The following is a 19,852-nucleotide window of genomic DNA, read 5'->3' on the forward strand; positions in this document are numbered from 1 at the left end:
TGCCTTAGAACAGGTTTTCTTTAAGAGGTCGTACTGTAGTACAGTTGTGAACAGATGTGTAGCAGTTTGATAAATGTAATATTTCTTGCTAGACCATGGATGTTAGTCAGTGGCATTTTAGAGTTTATTCATCATGCATTTGTTCTGGGATATGTTCTAGTGAATTACAGATGGAGGGAGCTTATACTGACCTTACATTTAGATTGATACAATATTTTGCAGACGTGATAAGTTTTGAGTCTAGTCACTTTCATGTGAAGATTAAAACTGCATTCTAGTCATAACCTATAATTGCAATATACTGTGTATCACTGGACAAATGAAAGTTTACAGGGGCTTTCACGGAGGACAGGCTATGGTCTCCTAGCTACAAATTGTAACTTGTGACTTTTGAATTAAAAAAAATGCCCGGCCATAAAGGAAAACATAATTCTCTCACATGAGATCTGGCTGTTCTAGACCTACTAACTCTTTTAACTTTTTACTTTTTACTACTACAGAAAATTGTAGATTGATTGGAACAAAATCCCAAGGGACTTCTAATAACAGATTTTAATGACAAAAAGGCTACTGCTTTCACTACTGCTCAAAACAGTAGATACTGAACATGTAGTTTGATCTTCTAGACTGGGTTTTTGAGAACAGAATGTAGTAGAACAGGCCTCCAGTATGTTACAGAATGTGAAAACTCTGAAGTAAGATTCGTTTAGCTATAATTATAGTAGAGTTGGGAAGAAAGAATTGGCCCACCCTTTCCATTTAGAATGAAAGATACTGTAATTGTCAGAACTGAGGAATGAGGAAGGAGGAAATTTACTAGATTTCAGTTCCATCAATCCTTATTTGTGGAAATTGATCCAAAGCGCAGCTGCATCTTTACTTATTTATTTGGTAGAACAGAAGCAAAGCTCACTTTGGCATTAGAAAAGCTACTGTATCAGCATGCTACCCAGTATCTTTTTTTATACTGATATTCTGTTTTGTACCATCTAGTGTTTTCACTTGAACTAAAAATGTGCTCTTGAAGACTGTTATTAAATCTGTGGCTGAAAAAAGGTTTCATTCTTACAGCCTTCATTGGAACATGTTCTGATGCAGTTTCTAGAAGTAATCCATGAACTGAAAATAAATTGAAATTTGTATCATAGAGGGCACAACTTATTTTTAATATCAATCTGTTTCACACCCAACAGTTTTATCAGGTGTGCAGATGTTTTTACTCATTTTGAAGAGACTGAAATGGTCACTAAAGAGCTGTTCAAGTGTCAGTTTTCCTGACACCTTACAGCCTATATCCCTCTGTTGGTAATGAAAAAGAAAAATAACAATACATGTAATGCTACCTTTTTTAGTGCTTTGTCATTATTCCAATCAGAGAAACTCAAGGAAGCACAACTTGCATAAGTCACATATTGAAGCACAAAAATAATCTTTGGAATGATTAAAGCAAAACCCTATCTGTTCCTAGTCTACAATCCCCATGGTAGTTTTCCATACTAAAATATTAATTTCCTGAAAAGGTTCATTATCTCCTGTCAGCTGTGCTTGTTGAATAGAGATGTCAGAGCAGTAAAGTTGAGAATATATTATGACTGATGTAAATTTTTCAGATAAAAAGACACATCACTTTGGAGTCCATAGTCCTGGCACTATTATCTGAGACAAGCAGTGACGAATTTATGACTAATTAACAGGCTGGCTTGAAGGGAGTAGATGTTAAAGGTGTAGTTTTTTTTTTGCAATGGTGAGATTCATTACAATTCCAGACCTTCAAAAACCTTGAATATAGGCCTGAATAAAAAGTGAGGGAGTTCTCGTATAAAATTCACCACAGTTAAGGAGAGTCAAAACTACTGTATGTAGGCCTGAGCCAAAATATCCCACAGTGAAACAGGAAAAGTTAAAACATTCACAGCTGACACTTGTGTTTCCAGGCTGACATTCTTTGAATTGACCAAAGGTTTAAATGAAGTTAAGAGCAAGAAGTCAGAAAGGAGGTTTGAAGCTGACTAGAATATGATGGTGGGGAAGGCTTTCTGAGAACTGATAGATTTCTGAGTGTAGATTATAGAGGCTGGCGAGGTTAAGTGCTACCTTAGCGTCAGTACATTTGTTTAAAAGCATATCACCTGTCATGGTGATAGTAAGTGAATGTTGGGTGGTGTTGGTGGGGTGGGAGAGTGTGCTGAACAAATGAAGGTGCATAGACCTTCATCCTGATGAGTTGGAAACACTGAGGGAAATTTTACTGCTTACTTCTATTATTCTCTGTAGTGTGATGTCTTTTTCTTGGTATTTCGTTAGGAGTGGCAGCAAAGTGCCACTGTCCTGTTGTCTTTCCTGCAGCAGTCCAACATGTTTCAGTGAGTCTGTTTCTTCACTGACTTCAGACAAGAGAAGGACATTATAGTGGTTTAGTCCAGTGGTTCTCGATCCTGGAATACCCCTGTGTCTGCTGTTTTTTCCCAATTGGAGGCCATAGAGTGTACCTCTATTTTCTGAAGGAAGTATTGGGGTAAACTCTTTTGGTTTTGTAGTCCAAGAAAAAACACTTGAGACCCACTACAGAACTGTCTACTAAAATAAACTCCAGTATCTCTTTTGTGGTGTTTGTTGGCTTCTTGTTAACTTAGTGATTACACTGCATATCAAAAGATGTGCTGTAAGACATGTTAAATAGCCACCATGTGGTGACAAAACACTTTTATGATAAATACTGTTACAAATAGGAGGTTATGAAAATAAAGAATCACAGAAAATAGACTGAGTGGATTAATCAGTAATTAAATAATCATAACCCACAAATTGTAAAGATATGCTAAGAATATACCCGAGCGAATGGTATAATTAAAGGCACCTGAGATCTTTGTTCTCTGGCACAGGTTTGGAGATAGAGTAATAAATCAGGCACACTGGGTTAAATATGTATTTTGTAATTATGACAATAACACACATAAGGAACACACAACACAAAATACAGCATACAAGTTACTCTATTTACAAACAAGGCATCTTAGAGGCCAACATCCTGGACAAGCAAAAAAAAAGCCCCAGACTGCTACTTAGTATTCAAATCCTACTGTACAGTATGTAATACCAAAACAGGCAAAAAAAATTGCCTTCTAAACCAAACAGATTTCAGTCTACAATTAAATCTCTCTATAAATCCAAATGCTACAAAGTAAATGGGAAACCTATCACCCAATTCTAAAAATGCATTCACTAACCAGGAGAGACCGTTTTTAACCTATGGATTATCTGTACAGGAAACCAATGTTTTCTAAAACAGCAGAATGGCTCTGTTAACAAGGTTCAAATACTCGAATCTGGTATTAAAGCCCGATCGGGACAAGGACCTTCCACCTGGCACTGTCCATTCTCCCTCCTTGGGTCCATCTGTCTGTCCCTTTTCTCCTCTGTTGTTACATCTTGTGTACCTGGACTGTTGATGACTCTTAATGATTTACCAAGAACATAAATACCCCGGGTAAACCATATGATTCCTTTGATCAATGTGTTTCAGACACTCTACAACAGGGTGCACAGCTCAATTCCTCTCTTGCATTGAAAATCCCCAGAGCTGCTAATGTTGACATTAGCTAGATGTTGACCACCTCTATCAGTAACAATAGTTTTAATTGTGGAACATTTTGTACAATGTTATATTGGGACCATAAACTTCCTAAAATAGATATTGTCCAGGCTAATGTGAATTAAGGAAATGCAAGAGCTGTCATCCTTCTCTGTGTACTGTATTTGGTATATTAGCCATAATGGAAGATTATTAATTGTAGTATGATTTGAGGGCATAACTGCATATGTTCCATATAGTGCTGTAACAGTACTCACTCCTCCTTTTCTTTCTTTCAGTGAATGAGTACTTGTTCATGGTCCAGGCTCGGGGAATCCAGTTCCGAGAGAACATGAGGACAATTGGAGCTCAGGTTTATGAACAGGTAGTCCGTGGGGCTTATAGCACCTTCAATGGCACAGGTAAGTCTTTGGTCAGGGTGTTCATACGGTTAGTTGATAATGGAGGAATGATCTGTTTACATAACGAAATCCCACAGAATAGGATCATAGGGAACACATTCCCCATGGTGAAAGATGAGAAACACCACAGAGTACTGATATCGGCATTGGCCACCTGGATTTTTACCTCAGGAATATACTTCTTGGTCAATGGGGGGATCCCCTGATGTTATTGCCCTCTAGAGCTGGGGTTCCCAGCTCTAAACCTGTGGGACTCTGGACCCTAAGGACTTCTTAGTCTTCATAAATTGTAAATAACCCAGTCTTCCTCTTCCACAGTCATAAACTGGTTGGTGACTTAAAGACAAACAGAAATGATAAGGTCCAGTGCTGGAATGGCTGCTTTGGTGTATGCAGTTATGTACCCTGAGGTCTCTTTCATGTCCACCAATTTTCAGTGTTCTCTGGGGTCCTATTTTCACAATATAGCTGCTGTTTGACCTTACAGTAATTAATAAATTAATTTAATTTAAGTTAATTTATAAATTCCACAATGCCCTCCTTAATTTAAAAATAAAAAATGTCCATAGTATGTAGTCATAATTACAGTACCTAGCTTTTGCTTAAACAGGTTCAAAAGTCTCTTAAAGACATATAGAAAGATACTCATTTTAGATGGGCTGGTTTTCAGCATGTACTGCACTTTGTACAGGTGTTCTTTTTCTGTAATTGAAGCGTCGGTTTCTAAGCACGAGAGAAGTACTTTTCACTAATGAGAAAACTGATGGCTTATGTGTTTTCCAGTCATGTAATAGTAGCACACTGTTTGTGTAAAGGCTGAAATGGGCCATGCATACTTCTGTCAACTAAAGATTTTGTTGCAAATGATGTTAACTGAGGAACTTACACTGTGGCAATTAACACCAAAAACTGTTAAAGAGGAAATGGGCATCCTGTGTGGTAACAAGGACATAGATGAAGAGTGTTTTAGAGCATGCCTTTTAACACCAATATGTATTGACCATCTGAATATTTTATTATATATTTAAGTACAGTTTTAACATTATACAACTATTTGCCATTTTTATTTTTCCTTTGAGCATTAAGAAGGGTTTGTATAACTTTTTAATAAAAATATCTCTACTGAATGCTAAGTTTTATGTGCAAAGGGATCTCTTCCAATGTGCCTTTTGTCTTGGTTTAAAAAGTACTTATAGTTTATTTATTCCTCTGTACAGATTATCCTTATGACTTTAACATCAGTGACCCATACATCCAAACTACAACTTTCCTACCAGAGGGCTTTACATATCATCCCAATGAGACATGTCCGGAAAGACTCCCCTCAATGAGTGAGTGTCAATGTTGCAAAATCCCGGCACTATTTCTTTACTAAATCAGTAACCCTTTTTGACTGTTCTGACTGGGTCTACCCTGCCTTGCGCTCTTTGCTTGCCAGGTAGGCTCCAGCTTCCCGCGACACTGTATGGTATAAAGCCGTTTGGCAAATAAGATGAGATGTAGCCAATAGAACTTGATCTTTCTGTCCTCAACTAGTTTAATAAATGTGCTCTCCCCATGCCTAACACCTGTTTGTAGGTTAGTAGTCTGTGATCCAGAGAGACATTGGTAAAATATACAAAACACTTCCATAATAAGCATCATTAATGATTTGTGGGCTCGATTGCTTACATTCCAGAAATCTGTTCACTTACAGTATGAGCAGCCTGGATGAGTGTGAATTTCAATCCCCAGTAACATTGTTAAATCTGAAATTGGTTAAATGAACATCTTTTCAAGCCAATAGTCCAGGTCAAGGGTTTGAAATCCTGAGAAAGTTAAGGACTAGTGAGCCCTATGTCATATAACTTCACAAATATTAGCTGTCATCCCTGTGTGGCCTTATTAGTAGTCATGGTGTATACTGTATGCCTGTGACTTGGCTCATTTCTTCTCAGTTCTCCATAGTCAAGAAATGTAAGAATGTCCAGAGGGCGTGTGAATCTGATGCTGACCTCTCCTGCCCGTGTGTGTGTCTGTGTCTCAGAGGGCGCTGTGGATGTGAACATGAGCGAGATAGCACTGGAGGAGGTGGAGCAGTGGCTGCATGAGGACCCTAATCTCCTGCCAGGAGGGCACTGGAAGCCCAGTGACTGCATTCCTCGCTGGAAGGTGAGATGCCTTGACTTTCCTCAAGGACTCCAGGGCTCAGCTGCCAGAGCACTGTGACCCCCCCACCACCACCACCACCACCACCACCACGGCCTTCAGCATCTCCCTCCCTTGTCGAAATTTCCCTTTTCTCACCCTAGTCCATTCTTTTCAAAAAAGGGAATTACTGGTCTTTATTTTTAATCTCTTGTCAATATTTACAAAAGATAACGGACAAAAAAGTTGACAGGAACTCAAAGAGCTTTTGTTTCTATATAAGTATCCAGCCTGATTCTTTTTTGGGTGAGCAATGGTTTTCATGGAGAAAAAAGTATGTGGTACAATTGCCTAAGCAAGTTGTGCGGTTGTGTGTGTGACTATGTGCTTGGCTGCACTGATAGCACACTAAGCAGGAGGTCTTTGGAGGTTGCCTAGAAACTCCTTAATGATTTGAAAATGCAGCATCTGCCTCTGTTTTCCATATTTTTTTCTTTTAAAAGATGTAATTAGTACTAAATTTTAGACTGTTGTCACTGGTTAAGATAGGAGGAAAATCTTAGATTGTTGTGCATTATTCAGAGAGCTTACCTCTAAGTGATGGGCATTTTTAAATATACTTTTACAAGCATAAGAAGAGTAGCAGATGGAACTGCTTAATTAGATTCTTTCAGTTGATCAAAAAAGCCCTGGCATACAGTGACAAATTTCTGTATAGCTGTCTTTCACTTTAAAAATGAACAACAGGTGTACAATTGCAGTGCCAGCCACAAACTTCCAGTTACAAGTCCAGAACCTGCTGTCCCTGTTCTTATTCTACTAAATATGAATGATGTGCAAACCCGATAGCCCTGTTCTTAATATTCTGTAATGAAGTCTGCACTTGTCCTGTGGTAGTGTGCTTGGATAATGCTTTTCAAGGTCTTGGGGATGTATAAAATTAGAAGACAAACTAAAAGCAGAACATGACAGTTCACTTTACAGTAGGTAGAAGCATGATCAAATACAATTATAAACAGAGGCTCATCTGAGATTCTTCAGTGACAGAAGTGAAATGGAAAATGTCCATATTAGAAAGATCAGAACCCTATTACAAACCTTTGAAAATAATTCTCATTTCTTTTTTTGTAATTTTATTATTAAATGAGCACAATAGAAATCTTCCTAGTTGTAGCACATGTGAGCAGTTATCCACATTCACCTTTGAAATGAGGATTTCCTGATGTTAATAATAATGTACAAAATAGTAACTGACAGAGAACAGATTCCTTTTTTGACTCTTAGATATGAAACTAGCTGTGCGTATGACTGAAAAAGCAGAACAGCATCAGTGACATTCTGAATAATTGAATGGCGATTAAGTTTTTTTCCCCATCCAGTTATTTCTAGTAATGAATGATTTAATGCACAAACCTAAACCCTATGGAGCCTGTTACAATATGCTTTAGGATGAAAATAAAGAAATTAATCTTGCAGCCCACATACATTTTATTTAAATATTTACCCAAGTTACTTTGAACTTTGTTTGACTCTTCTTAAAGGCTTTCACTACAAAATGTACACATGCTCTTGGTATATGAAAGAGCATTACTGACCTGGAGAATGGCTGTCAAAGTGATATCACTGCATGAAGCTCAAAAAGTGACCAGAACAACTGAATTGCATTGACTGATATGGGTATACACGTGTACAGTATCTATGGTTGTTTTTTGGGACCTCTTTAAACTGAGAAATATTCTTGCAGTGCAGTGACATTTTGAAAGAGCCGGACTCAGGATGAGCAGTGTGTTATGACATCTAACGTGTAACGAGAACTAGAGAATACTTTAAGTTGTATCTTGAGTTGTTAGGTATACCTGATGAATGACCTACTTCTTATCCTCTAAAAACGTACAGCAGCAAAAGCCAGTAGTGTCTTACTCTTACTGACTTCGATTATGTCATTATCTTATTTACAGTTGAGTAAATTTTAATGAGCTTGGGTATCTTTTTAAAGTTCATTTTAATTATTTTATCCGTCTCACTTGAACCTGTTCATGGAACTGAACAGAGGCCTCTAGAATTTCATGACTAAGTCAGCCAAGCTACTTTCCTTTAACTGATAATGGCAACATAAGATAAATCTAGTCCTTCAATCTTGTTTTCAAGAGATTATTTTATCTCAAACTATAATTTCTAAGCTTGTAAATTAAAAGCTCATTCATACTTCATGGACTTATGGTAAGCAACAAAAAATGAAGAGTACACAATTGCTGTAGCTCTAGTGAGCAAAATTAAAGGAAAGAGAGCATGATAAATACCGGATCCTTTGTATTTACAAAGTTGCCATTTAGATGTGAATTTGAGAAAATGTACTGTACATTTTTGTCTTAATTATCTGACATGTCTGGCTATAGATGGTTCTTAAGGGCTGCAAAACATACAAGAATTTCTTTTCTGAAATGTCTAGGATACTTACTGTGCTGAAATAAAATTGTAATAGCTACTCAATCTTTCTGTCAATATGAAATTTGACGGACTTTTCAATGTTATTGTTTTGTCTCATTTCTGGCTGGGTAAATTAGTCAGAAACAAACACAGACAGTGCAGTGTAGTTAGGTATTTGCTTTTCTATGATCTGTTGCTCACTTAACATTTTAACAGTTCTTCTTACACCCCGTGTTGAGGAAATGTTACATCAGCCCCCCCACTATAGGCAGAGCTTCCTTAATCCGATATTTCCTCAGACAAGACAGAAACCAGGTAATGAAACTAAAATCAGGGAGAATATCCGGCTCTGGCAAGATACAGGATTTGGTGTTTGGAAGAGTGGTTATGTTATAGTGTTGCCTTAGGGGCTGAATGCAGTAGATGATTGAGTACATGCTGTGAAATTAGACTCTGCTGAAATAGAGTGGTTCTGCTACTGAACCACAGCAACAAGGGTACTACCTCATTACTAGTCCACTGTAGCCATAACACTATGCCCACAGGAAAGATTTAAATGTACAGCTGTATGGATTCTTTTCACAATCTGCACTGAATAAACACAGTTTGTAACACATCTACAGTTTTTTTTATATTTTTCCTCATTGTCACCAAGCTCAATGACAGGACATCTCAAAAGCCTGTTTGTAGCCAGTCAACAAGCAATCAATTTTACAGATCCTGATCTGCGACAAGGTGGTGACTGTGCCTTTTTCATCCTAACTTTGAACAGTCTCACCCCACCACCACAGTGTTTACCATCCTTTGTGAAAGCGAGCAGCTCTTTCCTTGCATTTAGCTTTTTTGGTTAATAAAGAGGTGTAGGCCTTTAGAAAGCTACTGGAGAATGCCACACCTGTAAAGAGGGTTGGGTGCACTGTGCCTGGCTCACTGTGCTGTTTCCCTGTGCTGCAGGTGGCCATTCTTATTCCTTTCCGAAATCGTCACGAGCATCTCCCAGTGCTCTTCAGACACCTCATCCCAGCTCTGCAGAGGCAACGGCTTCAGTTTGCCTTCTACGTTATTGAGCAGGTAGGACTCCTGTAATCCCTGTGTGCTTTAGGCATTGTTTCAAAACCAGGCTCAAAGTCAAATGCTTGCCAAATGAAACTAAAGCCATATTAACAGTGTGGAAACTTCTTTGGTATGTTTTACTCAACCTTTCCTCCTACTAAGCTGGCTCACACTAATTACTTAACATTGCTTAATACCCTTTTGGGAAACTCTAAATTATTCACGGCAGGGCTTTCCAATCTTCTACACCAGTGACTTGTTTTCATTGTAGTGGCAATTGAAAGCTATTGCAGAATAGCAGAGTAGTACTCATTTGGGATGATTCTTCTAAAAAAGACTAAATTACAGTAATGGGAGTATTCAAGATGTCATCTGCTGCAAGAGGCCCCTTTTGCTTGGGGTGCAGATCTTTAGTGTAGGAGCACTCACACACAGGAGATTTTTAACCAGAGGAATTAGTCATTCCCTCCCTCAAAACTATGTTCCGCTACTATGGGTGCTGTTGTACTGCTTATTCCATCTTAATGTTTCAGTGTAATTTTTGTCAGTGGTGGAGCTGGGGAGCAATGTGTAGTGTAGGGTAAAGCATTTTAACAGCTTCTTTGTAGATGTACAAACCTACTGTGCATAAGGAAGTACCCTTTTGAAGAGTAATTGAGCTTAGCTGGGGCTCCCCCTGCTGTCTGAGCTCTGGAGTAACACCAGGTATTTCTCAGGCAGGAACGCAGCCCTTTAACAGAGCCATGCTGTTCAACGTGGGGTTTCAGGAGGCAATGAAGGACCTGAATTGGGACTGCTTCATCTTCCATGACGTTGACCACATCCTAGAGAATGACCGCAACTACTACGGCTGTGGAGAAATGCCCCGGCACTTCGCCGTCAAGCTCAATAAGTACTCCTACATGTGAGTCAGCCGCCACTCCTGCAGGAGTTCTGTAAAAGCCTTACCACAGTAATATCCATCGAAAGAAAGTAAGAGCTGCCTGTTTTACTTTATTTTCTGCTCTTAAATGGAATGTACAGAAAGTATGAAATTTGAGATTCATATGCACTATAAATTTGCCGTTCTACTGATACAAGGGCCATTATATGGGATCTTTCCCGCTCCTCTTGCAAATCCAAGCTCTTTTTCGCATTCCTCATCCTTAAAGGCAGACATCCTTATAAGCCGCACATGATAGTAACCACAAAAGTAATTGGAAACTGGACCATTAACCTGTCAGAACTGCTTGTTTTTGATTGGCAGGTGTTTTCATAGAATTAAAATTAAAATTGGTTTCCATTTCCTTCAAGGACTCATACATTAAACTGTATATGAGCTTAAATTAAAAACAAAAGTGATAAAAAAACTTTTTTCTTCCACTAGCCAACTACGACTAAAGATTTCCCAAGCTGTTGGCGGCCAGGTAAAGTTGAAAATAGTTGTCAAGAGTTCTTGCAGCTTTCGGGCCAACAGCCTTTCCTGTGACTTGGTGTCCTGCAGGCATGCAGTGATATCTGTGGTGCAAGGAACAGGGCGGGGGCTTGTGCTAAAGGAAGTGCCTTGTGCTCAGGCTACCCATGCAACTTGACTGGCTCCAGCTCAAAACAGCAATCTGGTTCTGTCTTTTAGACTCAATTCCCACAAAAGCAAATGTCCAAGGGGCCTGCATAATGCCAATGTGGGAGTAGAAGGTGGTTGTACAATAATTTGTGATTTCCAGAATTGTAAAAAAATACGGTATATATTTTCATTCTCTAACCTTACTCCATCATAATGGAACAAACTCTATTATCCAGAATACTTAATTGGACAAGTTCCATGGCATAATGGAAGACTGAGGCTGGTTCTCTTTCCCTCTTTAGGCTGCCATACAATGAGTTCTTCGGGGGCGTCAGTGGTCTGACTGTGGAACAGTTTAGGAAAATCAATGGCTTCCCAAATGCATTCTGGGGCTGGGGAGGAGAGGACGATGACCTCTGGAATAGGTACGATTTTATGGTTATATTACTTTTAGATAACACAGTGTACACATTTATATTGTGGATCTTGATTTTTGGTATTAATTAGTATTCTTATTATTGTCTGTTTTTGAAATATAATTTTACTGTCTTTTGTTTGATGTATTGTGATGAATACATTCATTTGGAAGTTATTACCGATTAAAAAAATTCATATGATTTACCCTTTGCAACAAATGGTGGACTGCCATACCTGTGCACCCCTCAGTCTGCCATGATCATTCTTTGTAATGCGGATTTGTGTCTGGCAGGGTTCAATTTGCCGGGTATACAGTTAGCCGGCCTCCGGGTAACATTGGCAGGTACATGTCGATTCCTCACCACCACAGAGGAGAAGTGCAGTTCCTGGGCAGGTGAGAAACTCTTTATTCCTCCATTAGCCCCCTGCCACACTGTGAACATCTGGACTACAGCTAAGACAACAAGCAGTCAGGGCCCTGTACAGCTGTCTTTACCATTGCAATAAGCCAGTACCGTAAATACTGTACCAGAGGAGCCATGTGCCAAAAGTGAAGTCAATAGAAAGCAGTTGCAGCCACACAATGAATAGAACAGCTAGGCAATACTACCTTTTTGACAGAGTCATCAAACTAACAACAGTAAGCATTTAACAAGTATTAATCAATATATTTGTCTAGATATTATCTTCCCTATGAAATGTCAATACTGGGAATGGTATCCGTTCAGTCCTGAATGTTGATTTTTTTTAAATGTTTATTTCTAATATTCTTGTTGTATTTCATTGCACAATGATCATCCTCAGTCTTTTATTTCTGCACAGTGTATTGCAACAGTTGTCACTCTCAGTTTGGTAGGCAGTTTGTTGGGCTGTATTCAATGCATTGCCTGCAACGGATCTGTCTTTGCAGGTACTCTCTGCTGCGACATTCCAAAGACAGGCAAAGCCGGGATGGACTGAACAACCTTAAGTACTACCCTGTTGTCTCCCAGAAGGCCCTGTTCACCAACATCACGGTTAACCTGAGCCCAGAGCTGGCTCCTGTTGCCGACTACTGACCGATTCACAGAGACGGCTCCAAGTGTTGCTTTACAACAGCACAAGCACTCGTGAAAGTTTCAAGCGACGCTTAACGTAATCATCGGGTTTAACACAACAGTCACATTCAGAGACCTTTTATTTTTGGTTCCTGGGGTTGAGTTTCTGAAAGGAGGCTTCACCTATTGATCCAGCAAATATCAATAGATTGAGTGTCAACACAACCTGGCACTCCTGCTCCACTGTGTTTTTTATTGTGTTTTTGTGCCTCCACCTGACAGCGGGCCTTGTTTAAAGGAATGGTGGCCTTGGCCCACTCACTTTCATTGACTTCATTCGTTTCTGTTTGCATTGACTTTTGTCGTACCAGCATGCGAAATGGCAAAACGTGCTCCCATAGGCAACACCACGGAGCAAAACAAAGTGCACAGCGTCTTGTTTGATTTATTCCAGTGTGGAGGTCTCCTTTCTGAATGTTCCATTATTGAGTAACACAAACAGCAAAAGCGATATGATTCCAGTGCACATGCAAACATGACCAACACGTTTGTTGTGCATTCGTACATCGGCCATTGGGATGGGCAACGGTCCTTGAACATGTGTGGATTTGGGCACATTACCAGGACAGAAAGCGTGCGTGTGCAACAACTTCGGTTCTCTCTTATCCTTCACACCAGGGCGTGGTGTCGTTGTCCATACGGTAAGAGTTTACTGTTGTGGACCCATCACAAGAGAATATAGAGAGCACGCATTCCACCAGCTCTGTGTGCTGAACTGTACACTGAAGAACTTTCCCTGCACTGAAATGAAGAATATTTACAATTAATGTCAACATGGGAGCAGCATTTAGGGACACAGCAGCTGGTTCTGCTTGTGGATTGTAGGTTATTTAAAAAGAACCTCTCTTGGAGGGGAATAGTGACACTGGGAAATAGTTTAAGGAAAGGGAGTGTCTTGCAATGGAATTCAGAACATTCGTTTGTGGTGACTGTTGTCATGGAATTTTGTCATGCATGGAGGACACTTCCTGGACAAAATAGCTGAATCTGTGCCACCAGTCTTCCTTGTCCTGTGGGATTAGCTTCTGTCTGTACAGCACTACGTCCTTTGACTTCTCAGAACTGGCCACACTGAAGCTGCTATTGAAAAACAAATCTTCAGAAACTACCCTTAATCTCAAGCAATCACTCAAGTGTCCACTAGTTTCTGTGTCATCAAGGGTTGGCGCTCACACCTTTGTGTGCTGCAGGCCATTTCCAACTCTTTTAAGAATGTATTTGAATGTACAGGGGTGTATCTATATGCTTTACTAGCAGTGTAAAATATCTGCAGGTGTTGTATGGGTTTTTTCCCCCCCAGAAAAAAACAGTAGACAAGTGAAATATTGTGGATATCTAAAAAGCCAGCCTTCAGTGGCCTTGAGCATTCACAGCCTCATGCTTCATATTGTGTCCAGATGAAGGGTATCCAAGAAGTTGCTTTGATTACTTCACCAGCCTCCTTGAGCAATGTGCAACCGATTTGCATATCACTTCTTTAAAAAACAACATCAGAAAATGTTCCTGCCGGAAGGCAGAGGTTTTTATTTTGAAAAATTGTTACTTTCACACCTTTTTGGCAATGTTTTATCTTACATGTCAGTGTTAAACTCTGTATCCTGTAAATGATATATAGTTCAGTGTGAAACAGGCAAATGTACAGTACCTGTCTGGGGTTTCCACATTAATTCCACTTTTAGAGTATGTAAGATTTAAATGCGTGTATTGCTTGAGGCTGCAGTGTAACACTGACATGTTCTTAATATTAGGTTTCCAGCGTTCTGTGTATAAATAGAAAATACTCTGGGTTTTGGAGGAATCGGTTTTACTGTAATAGCAGTGGTTCCAGGCAGATTTATAACAGAGTAGACAGTTTTTAGTATTCAGTCATTTTTGAGCTGTTAATTGTTGGCCACATAAATTATCCAGAATTCTCTATCAACTATTTAATAATTAGTACTGTTAATGGAATTAGGATACAATGACATTGTTGATGTGTCTGTCCTACAAGCACACAAGCCTTTGCGACTAAAAATACATAAAAGAATAAAAATAATTATTGAAAAATTAAAAGTAAAACAAACAGATTTACTCTGCAATTTTCTTTACCATTATTTTGTTCAGCCTCCACAATACTATAATTATGGTGAAAACAATGTGAAATCAGAAGTGCTTACAGCTGCTTTTAATTTTAGTTTTCTTTAAATTTCACTGAACTGCAAATATAATCCTAAATTACAGGGACATGTAGAGTCAGATTTTTAAACTAAAAGACTTTGAAAGGAACAATGCTTTTGAAATAAACACCTTGGTCTTAGTATATTACTTAGTATATTACTGTATATTTTATTTTCTTCTGCTTAAGTAAAATGGCAGCTGATGCCACAGTGTGGTCATTTACAGTAGGTTTAGAAAATAGAACTAGACTGTGTCCTCCAACTGCCCTCAACTATGTTCAGAAGTAGATCAGTTGTGATAACAATACAGTGACAGTCCTCAAAGCACAATTCTCAAACACCTACCAGACCATAACCTTGAATGGAAACTTTAATTAAGGTTTATTGAAGATGTTTTAGTGTTACCCCCGTGAGTGTTTTTAAGCAATACAAAGAATTACATTAACTAATCAGCCATTCTCCATTCAGACTGTCTCCCTCTCACACACTGGCCTGTCCAGTGCTAATTTAATGTAGGTATTCAAAACTGTTTTTATTTCATGCATGTATGACATTTTAACTTGGGAATACTTTGAACATATTAGTCTTCTAAAATCATTTAGTTCAGTTCATCCTTGAGGTCTTAGAGTCATGTAGGTTTTACACGTACTGATTAGAACCTAAAAGCAAGATCTGACTTTTTAGATGTTGCCCTTATTACCGAAACGAAGGTGTAATATTGTGAGTTGATGATGGAAACTTTGAGACTAGCACACTCTTTGCAGTTACAATGCTTTATCTAACCCAAAATGATCTGCACTGCTCCAGCTATATTTATAAAATGTCTGTATTTTTCTATTGCAACATTGATTTGATGTGGCTTTTAGTGTTTTGGAGACCAAGTAGAAATATTTGTTTTGCCAAGTTAGAGACTTGCTTATTACATGTACATTTGTGTAACTGCCGAGCTGTATTCCACAAAACATTGCCTGCTGTTCTCAAAGCTTTCATCATAAACTAGCTGGAAATGCAGAAAATGAGAAGGCTATAACACTTTTATCAACTATCAGTGCTCTTGACAAAGGTTGCTCAGTCATACTGCAGCTCTTATTTTTGTTCTTTTTTGTAGTACGTGTTCTCTTCCCATACAGTTTCAGTGTAGAACACTTCCAGGTTGAGAACACTGTTGAAAACACGTTTTTGTTATTTTACCTTTACAGAGCTTAGGTGTATTACCAAATATACCTTAAACCCATTCAGAATCCAAATCAACTATTTATGGAGTGTGAACTGAATTAATTCTGCCAGTATATGAGGCTGTTTATGAGAACAGGCACAAACTCAAACGTTTTCAACAGTGTCTTTTCCTCAACTTTCACTTGGGTAAATCTGTGCTTCATTCCAGGGTCTGGAATACAAGGTTGTGTAACTGTAAACCTGTCCGTAAATCTAGTGCAATCAATGATCTTGTGTAAATAAGAGACCCCCTGTGACACTGAGCTAATTCATGGAGTAGAAACCCATTAAATTAAAAGAGGTGGAATTGTGGTATTTCTAATCAGTTGTGCCTCCAAAATGAAGTGAATACACCTATACAACGTGCCCAAAACGTATTTGTACACCTAGGTTACTAATACCTCTTGGAAGCACTTCTAATGCCTGTGCCAAAAGAACCACCTGTTAACTGACACTCTTAAAACAGTCCTCAAAGCTGGCATCTGAGATTTCTGTCCAACAATGCTATTATAACAGAAATAGAGATGTGATAGTCTCTATAAATAGAGGAGAGGGATACCAGATCAAGGCTGGCAGCAAATGTGCGTTTTAACCCAAAGGTATTGGAACAGAATGCTCTGATCTATTTACACTGCTTACAAAATCTGGCATCTCATCTGTGGTTCAGTATAAAAGCATAGATTACATAGGGGTCTGCAGCTCCAGTCCTGGAGAGCCACAGTCCTTCAATGTTTATAGGCAGCCTTGAGCAGAGATATGGAAAGCATGTTAACTAATTAAGACCTTGTCTGGAATAAACAGAAGTTAATGTGGCCCCTGGGACATGATCTGCAGGCCTCTGACTTAGAAAAATAAACCTGGGTTCTACTGGTACTTTTTCTTGAGTAACTGATAAGCTAGTGCTGGTTTTATCATTCTTTTACCTTGACTGGTTTATCTGAAAAGACAACACAAACTAAATGTTTCTTTTTTCTAATAGCCTTGATTTCTGATTAATTGTGGTTTACATTTTCAGGATAAATAGTTTTGTTGTAATAATATTGCACAGAGGCAGGCCTCTTTTTTAATTTTTGTTTTGTTGAAATGGAGCAGCTATGGATTTTTGACTCTGTGCTTGGTGTATGTTTTCTTCCTGTGGGTTCAAAGTACAGCTCTGTTTTTAGACAGGGCACCATTTTGAATGAAGACTGTAAAGGAAATAAAAAATAGAACATTTATGAAGAAGACCTCCTTAAGCACCTCATTTAGGCTCTCGTGCTGCTGCTGCTGTTGCTGTTAATACCTCAGTTTTGTATATGCTCTGTGTAATTTTGATTTAAAATACTTTCACTGTTTCTAAAGAAAAGAACCTGTGTTTTTGTTCAGGTAAAGAGTTGGGAGCAGGTGAGAAAGGAGTATATTTTAAAATGTCTGCTTTCTTACTTCTGAAATTTTCAACCAGTCTGCAACACAGTATGAATTCATGTAGCCAGTAATGTTGAGGTGCTTACTGGGGTTGCTTAATGAAACTGTTCTAAATCTTGTCTCCTATATTTAGTCTGAAAAAAAGGTGTTCTGTTGTGCAGAGTCATACTGCTACATGAATCCATCGAAGAAGAAATGTCACACACGGGCCCTTCTCTGGACTGCCTTTGCTCTAGACTCGGAGGAATCCAATTCAGGCAACTGGAATGAAGGGATAGCTACTCCCTGAATGGTTGGGGGCCTTAAAGACTTAAATTATTTTATGCATTTTTATTTTTTATAAATTTATTTAATGTTCAAAATAAAACCGAAAAATTATACCTGTATATATTTTGTTGTGTGTTACATGTAGGTCCTTACATAATTTTTATAATTATTACATAATAGGCATTATCTACACAGGCTTTGAGTTCCCTTAAGCAGTGCTGCTTCAAAGAATAGTGTAGTTAAAGGAGAAGTTAAGGTTTGCTGTTTCTAAACCATGTTTGTCCTAAAGCATGTTGGTACTGTATCCATTCCCATTTCCTGTCCCCTTTTTAAATGAAGCTCGATTTGATATGCAGCCTTATACTGTAGAGATAATTACTGATAGTGGAATAGTAATGATCCAGAGGTCACATCCAGGGTCTGATGTCTGTCTGAGCCCAGTAGAGTTTGTCCTCCCAGCAGATGTGTTATTTTTTTAGAATAGGATCCTTTTTGTAGCTCTTTTCCTAAGGAAGATACTTCCCCCCCCCCATTTCAAGACCTTGTTAAATTGGGAATCCCAGATGCAGTAGGGTCAGAAAATATAGAGGGAGGAATTGCATGCGATCACCAGCTGATCAAGGGCCAGAGCCAGTTAGGTTTGGCTGGTTGGACAACCTTGAACATTATGGATTCCCTGTAACATCTATCTCTATGCAACTGCACTATTACTATTCCACCTCCAAATTCAAGCTCATGAGTATAAAAGCACACACAATATACAGTACATGGGTCTTATACAGCTTATAATGATTCAAGGGTTTTCAGTTCAGTACATTAATTATCTTGATATCTTAAACTTGTCCACATTTTCCACCATTACATTCTAAATCATAAGATGGCTCACTGGTGTATTTAAAGGTTTCTTCTGGACTACCCCTGCACCTTCTGTCTTCAGTGCCATATTGGATGAACAATACAACCTTTATAATGAGCCCATTTGTCACATGCATAATTGAAACCTTGTATCTGTACTATTGCATATCTTGTTGACCATAAAGATTTGTATGATGCAGTGTTTTTTTAATCAACCAATAAAATACATCAAAAGAACAATTCCCTTATGCTGAAAATAAATGCTTTCAGTGAGTAAAATGTAAAATGAGGGCTTCTTCATTTGGAGTATTTGGGGTGTGATACATTGCTCTGGCCTAGCACATTGTTTGAGCCACAGGCCTTTGCATTACTAGTGCAATGCACAGGGAAGCTACCTACTAACTCCTTGTATATATTGGCATGCAAGTGTTATGAGACAACTATTTTGAATCTTTCTCTATCTCTTTGGACCGCTGAAGGATTGTTTCTATGGTCACGGTTTTGACAGTGATCACAATGTCCAACTTTTATCAAGAAACATACTGTATGACTTGAATGCAGGCACAGCAAAAGAAGTAGCCTGCATAATATAATGGTGATGCAGACCAAATAACCACACTTAGTCACTTTCCATGTGATTTGCCTTTACATTTTAAAATTTGTGTTTATTTATATTTTTTAAACTGCCATTAAAGAGTCATTTTTAATCAGTTTTTAAAAGGACGAATCGGATACACCATATACCTGTACTGCTGAACATACAAAACATACTGCATTACAGTTCACAGACACTGAGACGTTCAGTTGGCTGCACTGGAGTTTAACAATCTCAATAGAAAGAGGATAGATACTGTATGCATGGGTTAAAAATTATCTTTCAATGCAAAGTCACACTTAACATCAACTGAAGATGAGCTTGTCTGTCTGGGGTGCCACTAATCTATTTGACATGAACTGTACAAGAGGTGTCTGCTGAGTTGCACTCAAAAATGTTCTTCGCCTATAACATCCTTACTATCTGTTGAGCTTTTATCAGAAATGAAAAGAAAAAACAGCTCTTCTGTCCTTCACAGACTGACTAACCTACACCTATCTGAACAGATAAGATTAAATGTGCATCATTTACTGAGAGAACATGAGAATATGCTTTCTTCATTTCTCCTTGCCCCTTTTCACACTAGGAGAAGAGATCTTGCTGCATTTTTCTTCAGTCTATGCCAGTGCTCAGTGTCAGCAGACTAGTCTGGTTGTAGCATCTCAGCCCACCCTGTGGACAGGGCCATGTCACATTAGAAGGT

At 38.6% G+C, this 19,852-nt stretch overlaps 1 protein-coding gene across 2 annotated transcripts in view; it reads left to right on the forward strand.

Annotated features, from left to right (window-relative positions):
* Nucleotides 1-17,807, forward strand: part of b4galt5 (beta-1,4-galactosyltransferase 5) — a 35,247-nt gene extending 17,440 nt beyond the window's left edge. For both annotated transcript variants that reach the window (XM_088608433.1, XM_088608434.1), the window contains exons 2-9: nucleotides 3,871-3,993; nucleotides 5,211-5,324; nucleotides 6,020-6,144; nucleotides 9,502-9,618; nucleotides 10,317-10,504; nucleotides 11,446-11,568; nucleotides 11,853-11,954; nucleotides 12,471-17,807. In XM_088608433.1, coding sequence (XP_088464559.1) covers nucleotides 3,871-3,993; nucleotides 5,211-5,324; nucleotides 6,020-6,144; nucleotides 9,502-9,618; nucleotides 10,317-10,504; nucleotides 11,446-11,568; nucleotides 11,853-11,954; nucleotides 12,471-12,618 — 1,040 coding nt within the window. In that variant the 3' untranslated portion in view covers nucleotides 12,619-17,807. The remainder of the gene's footprint in view (nucleotides 1-3,870; nucleotides 3,994-5,210; nucleotides 5,325-6,019; nucleotides 6,145-9,501; nucleotides 9,619-10,316; nucleotides 10,505-11,445; nucleotides 11,569-11,852; nucleotides 11,955-12,470) is intronic.
* The last annotated feature ends 2,045 nt before the right edge of the window (nucleotides 17,808-19,852 follow it).

The sequence above is a fragment of the Lepisosteus platostomus genome, chromosome 15 (genome assembly GCF_059453375.1).
Source record: "Lepisosteus platostomus isolate fLepPlt1 chromosome 15, fLepPlt1.hap1, whole genome shotgun sequence".
In the NCBI taxonomy this organism is placed as follows: Eukaryota; Metazoa; Chordata; class Actinopteri; order Semionotiformes; family Lepisosteidae; genus Lepisosteus; species Lepisosteus platostomus.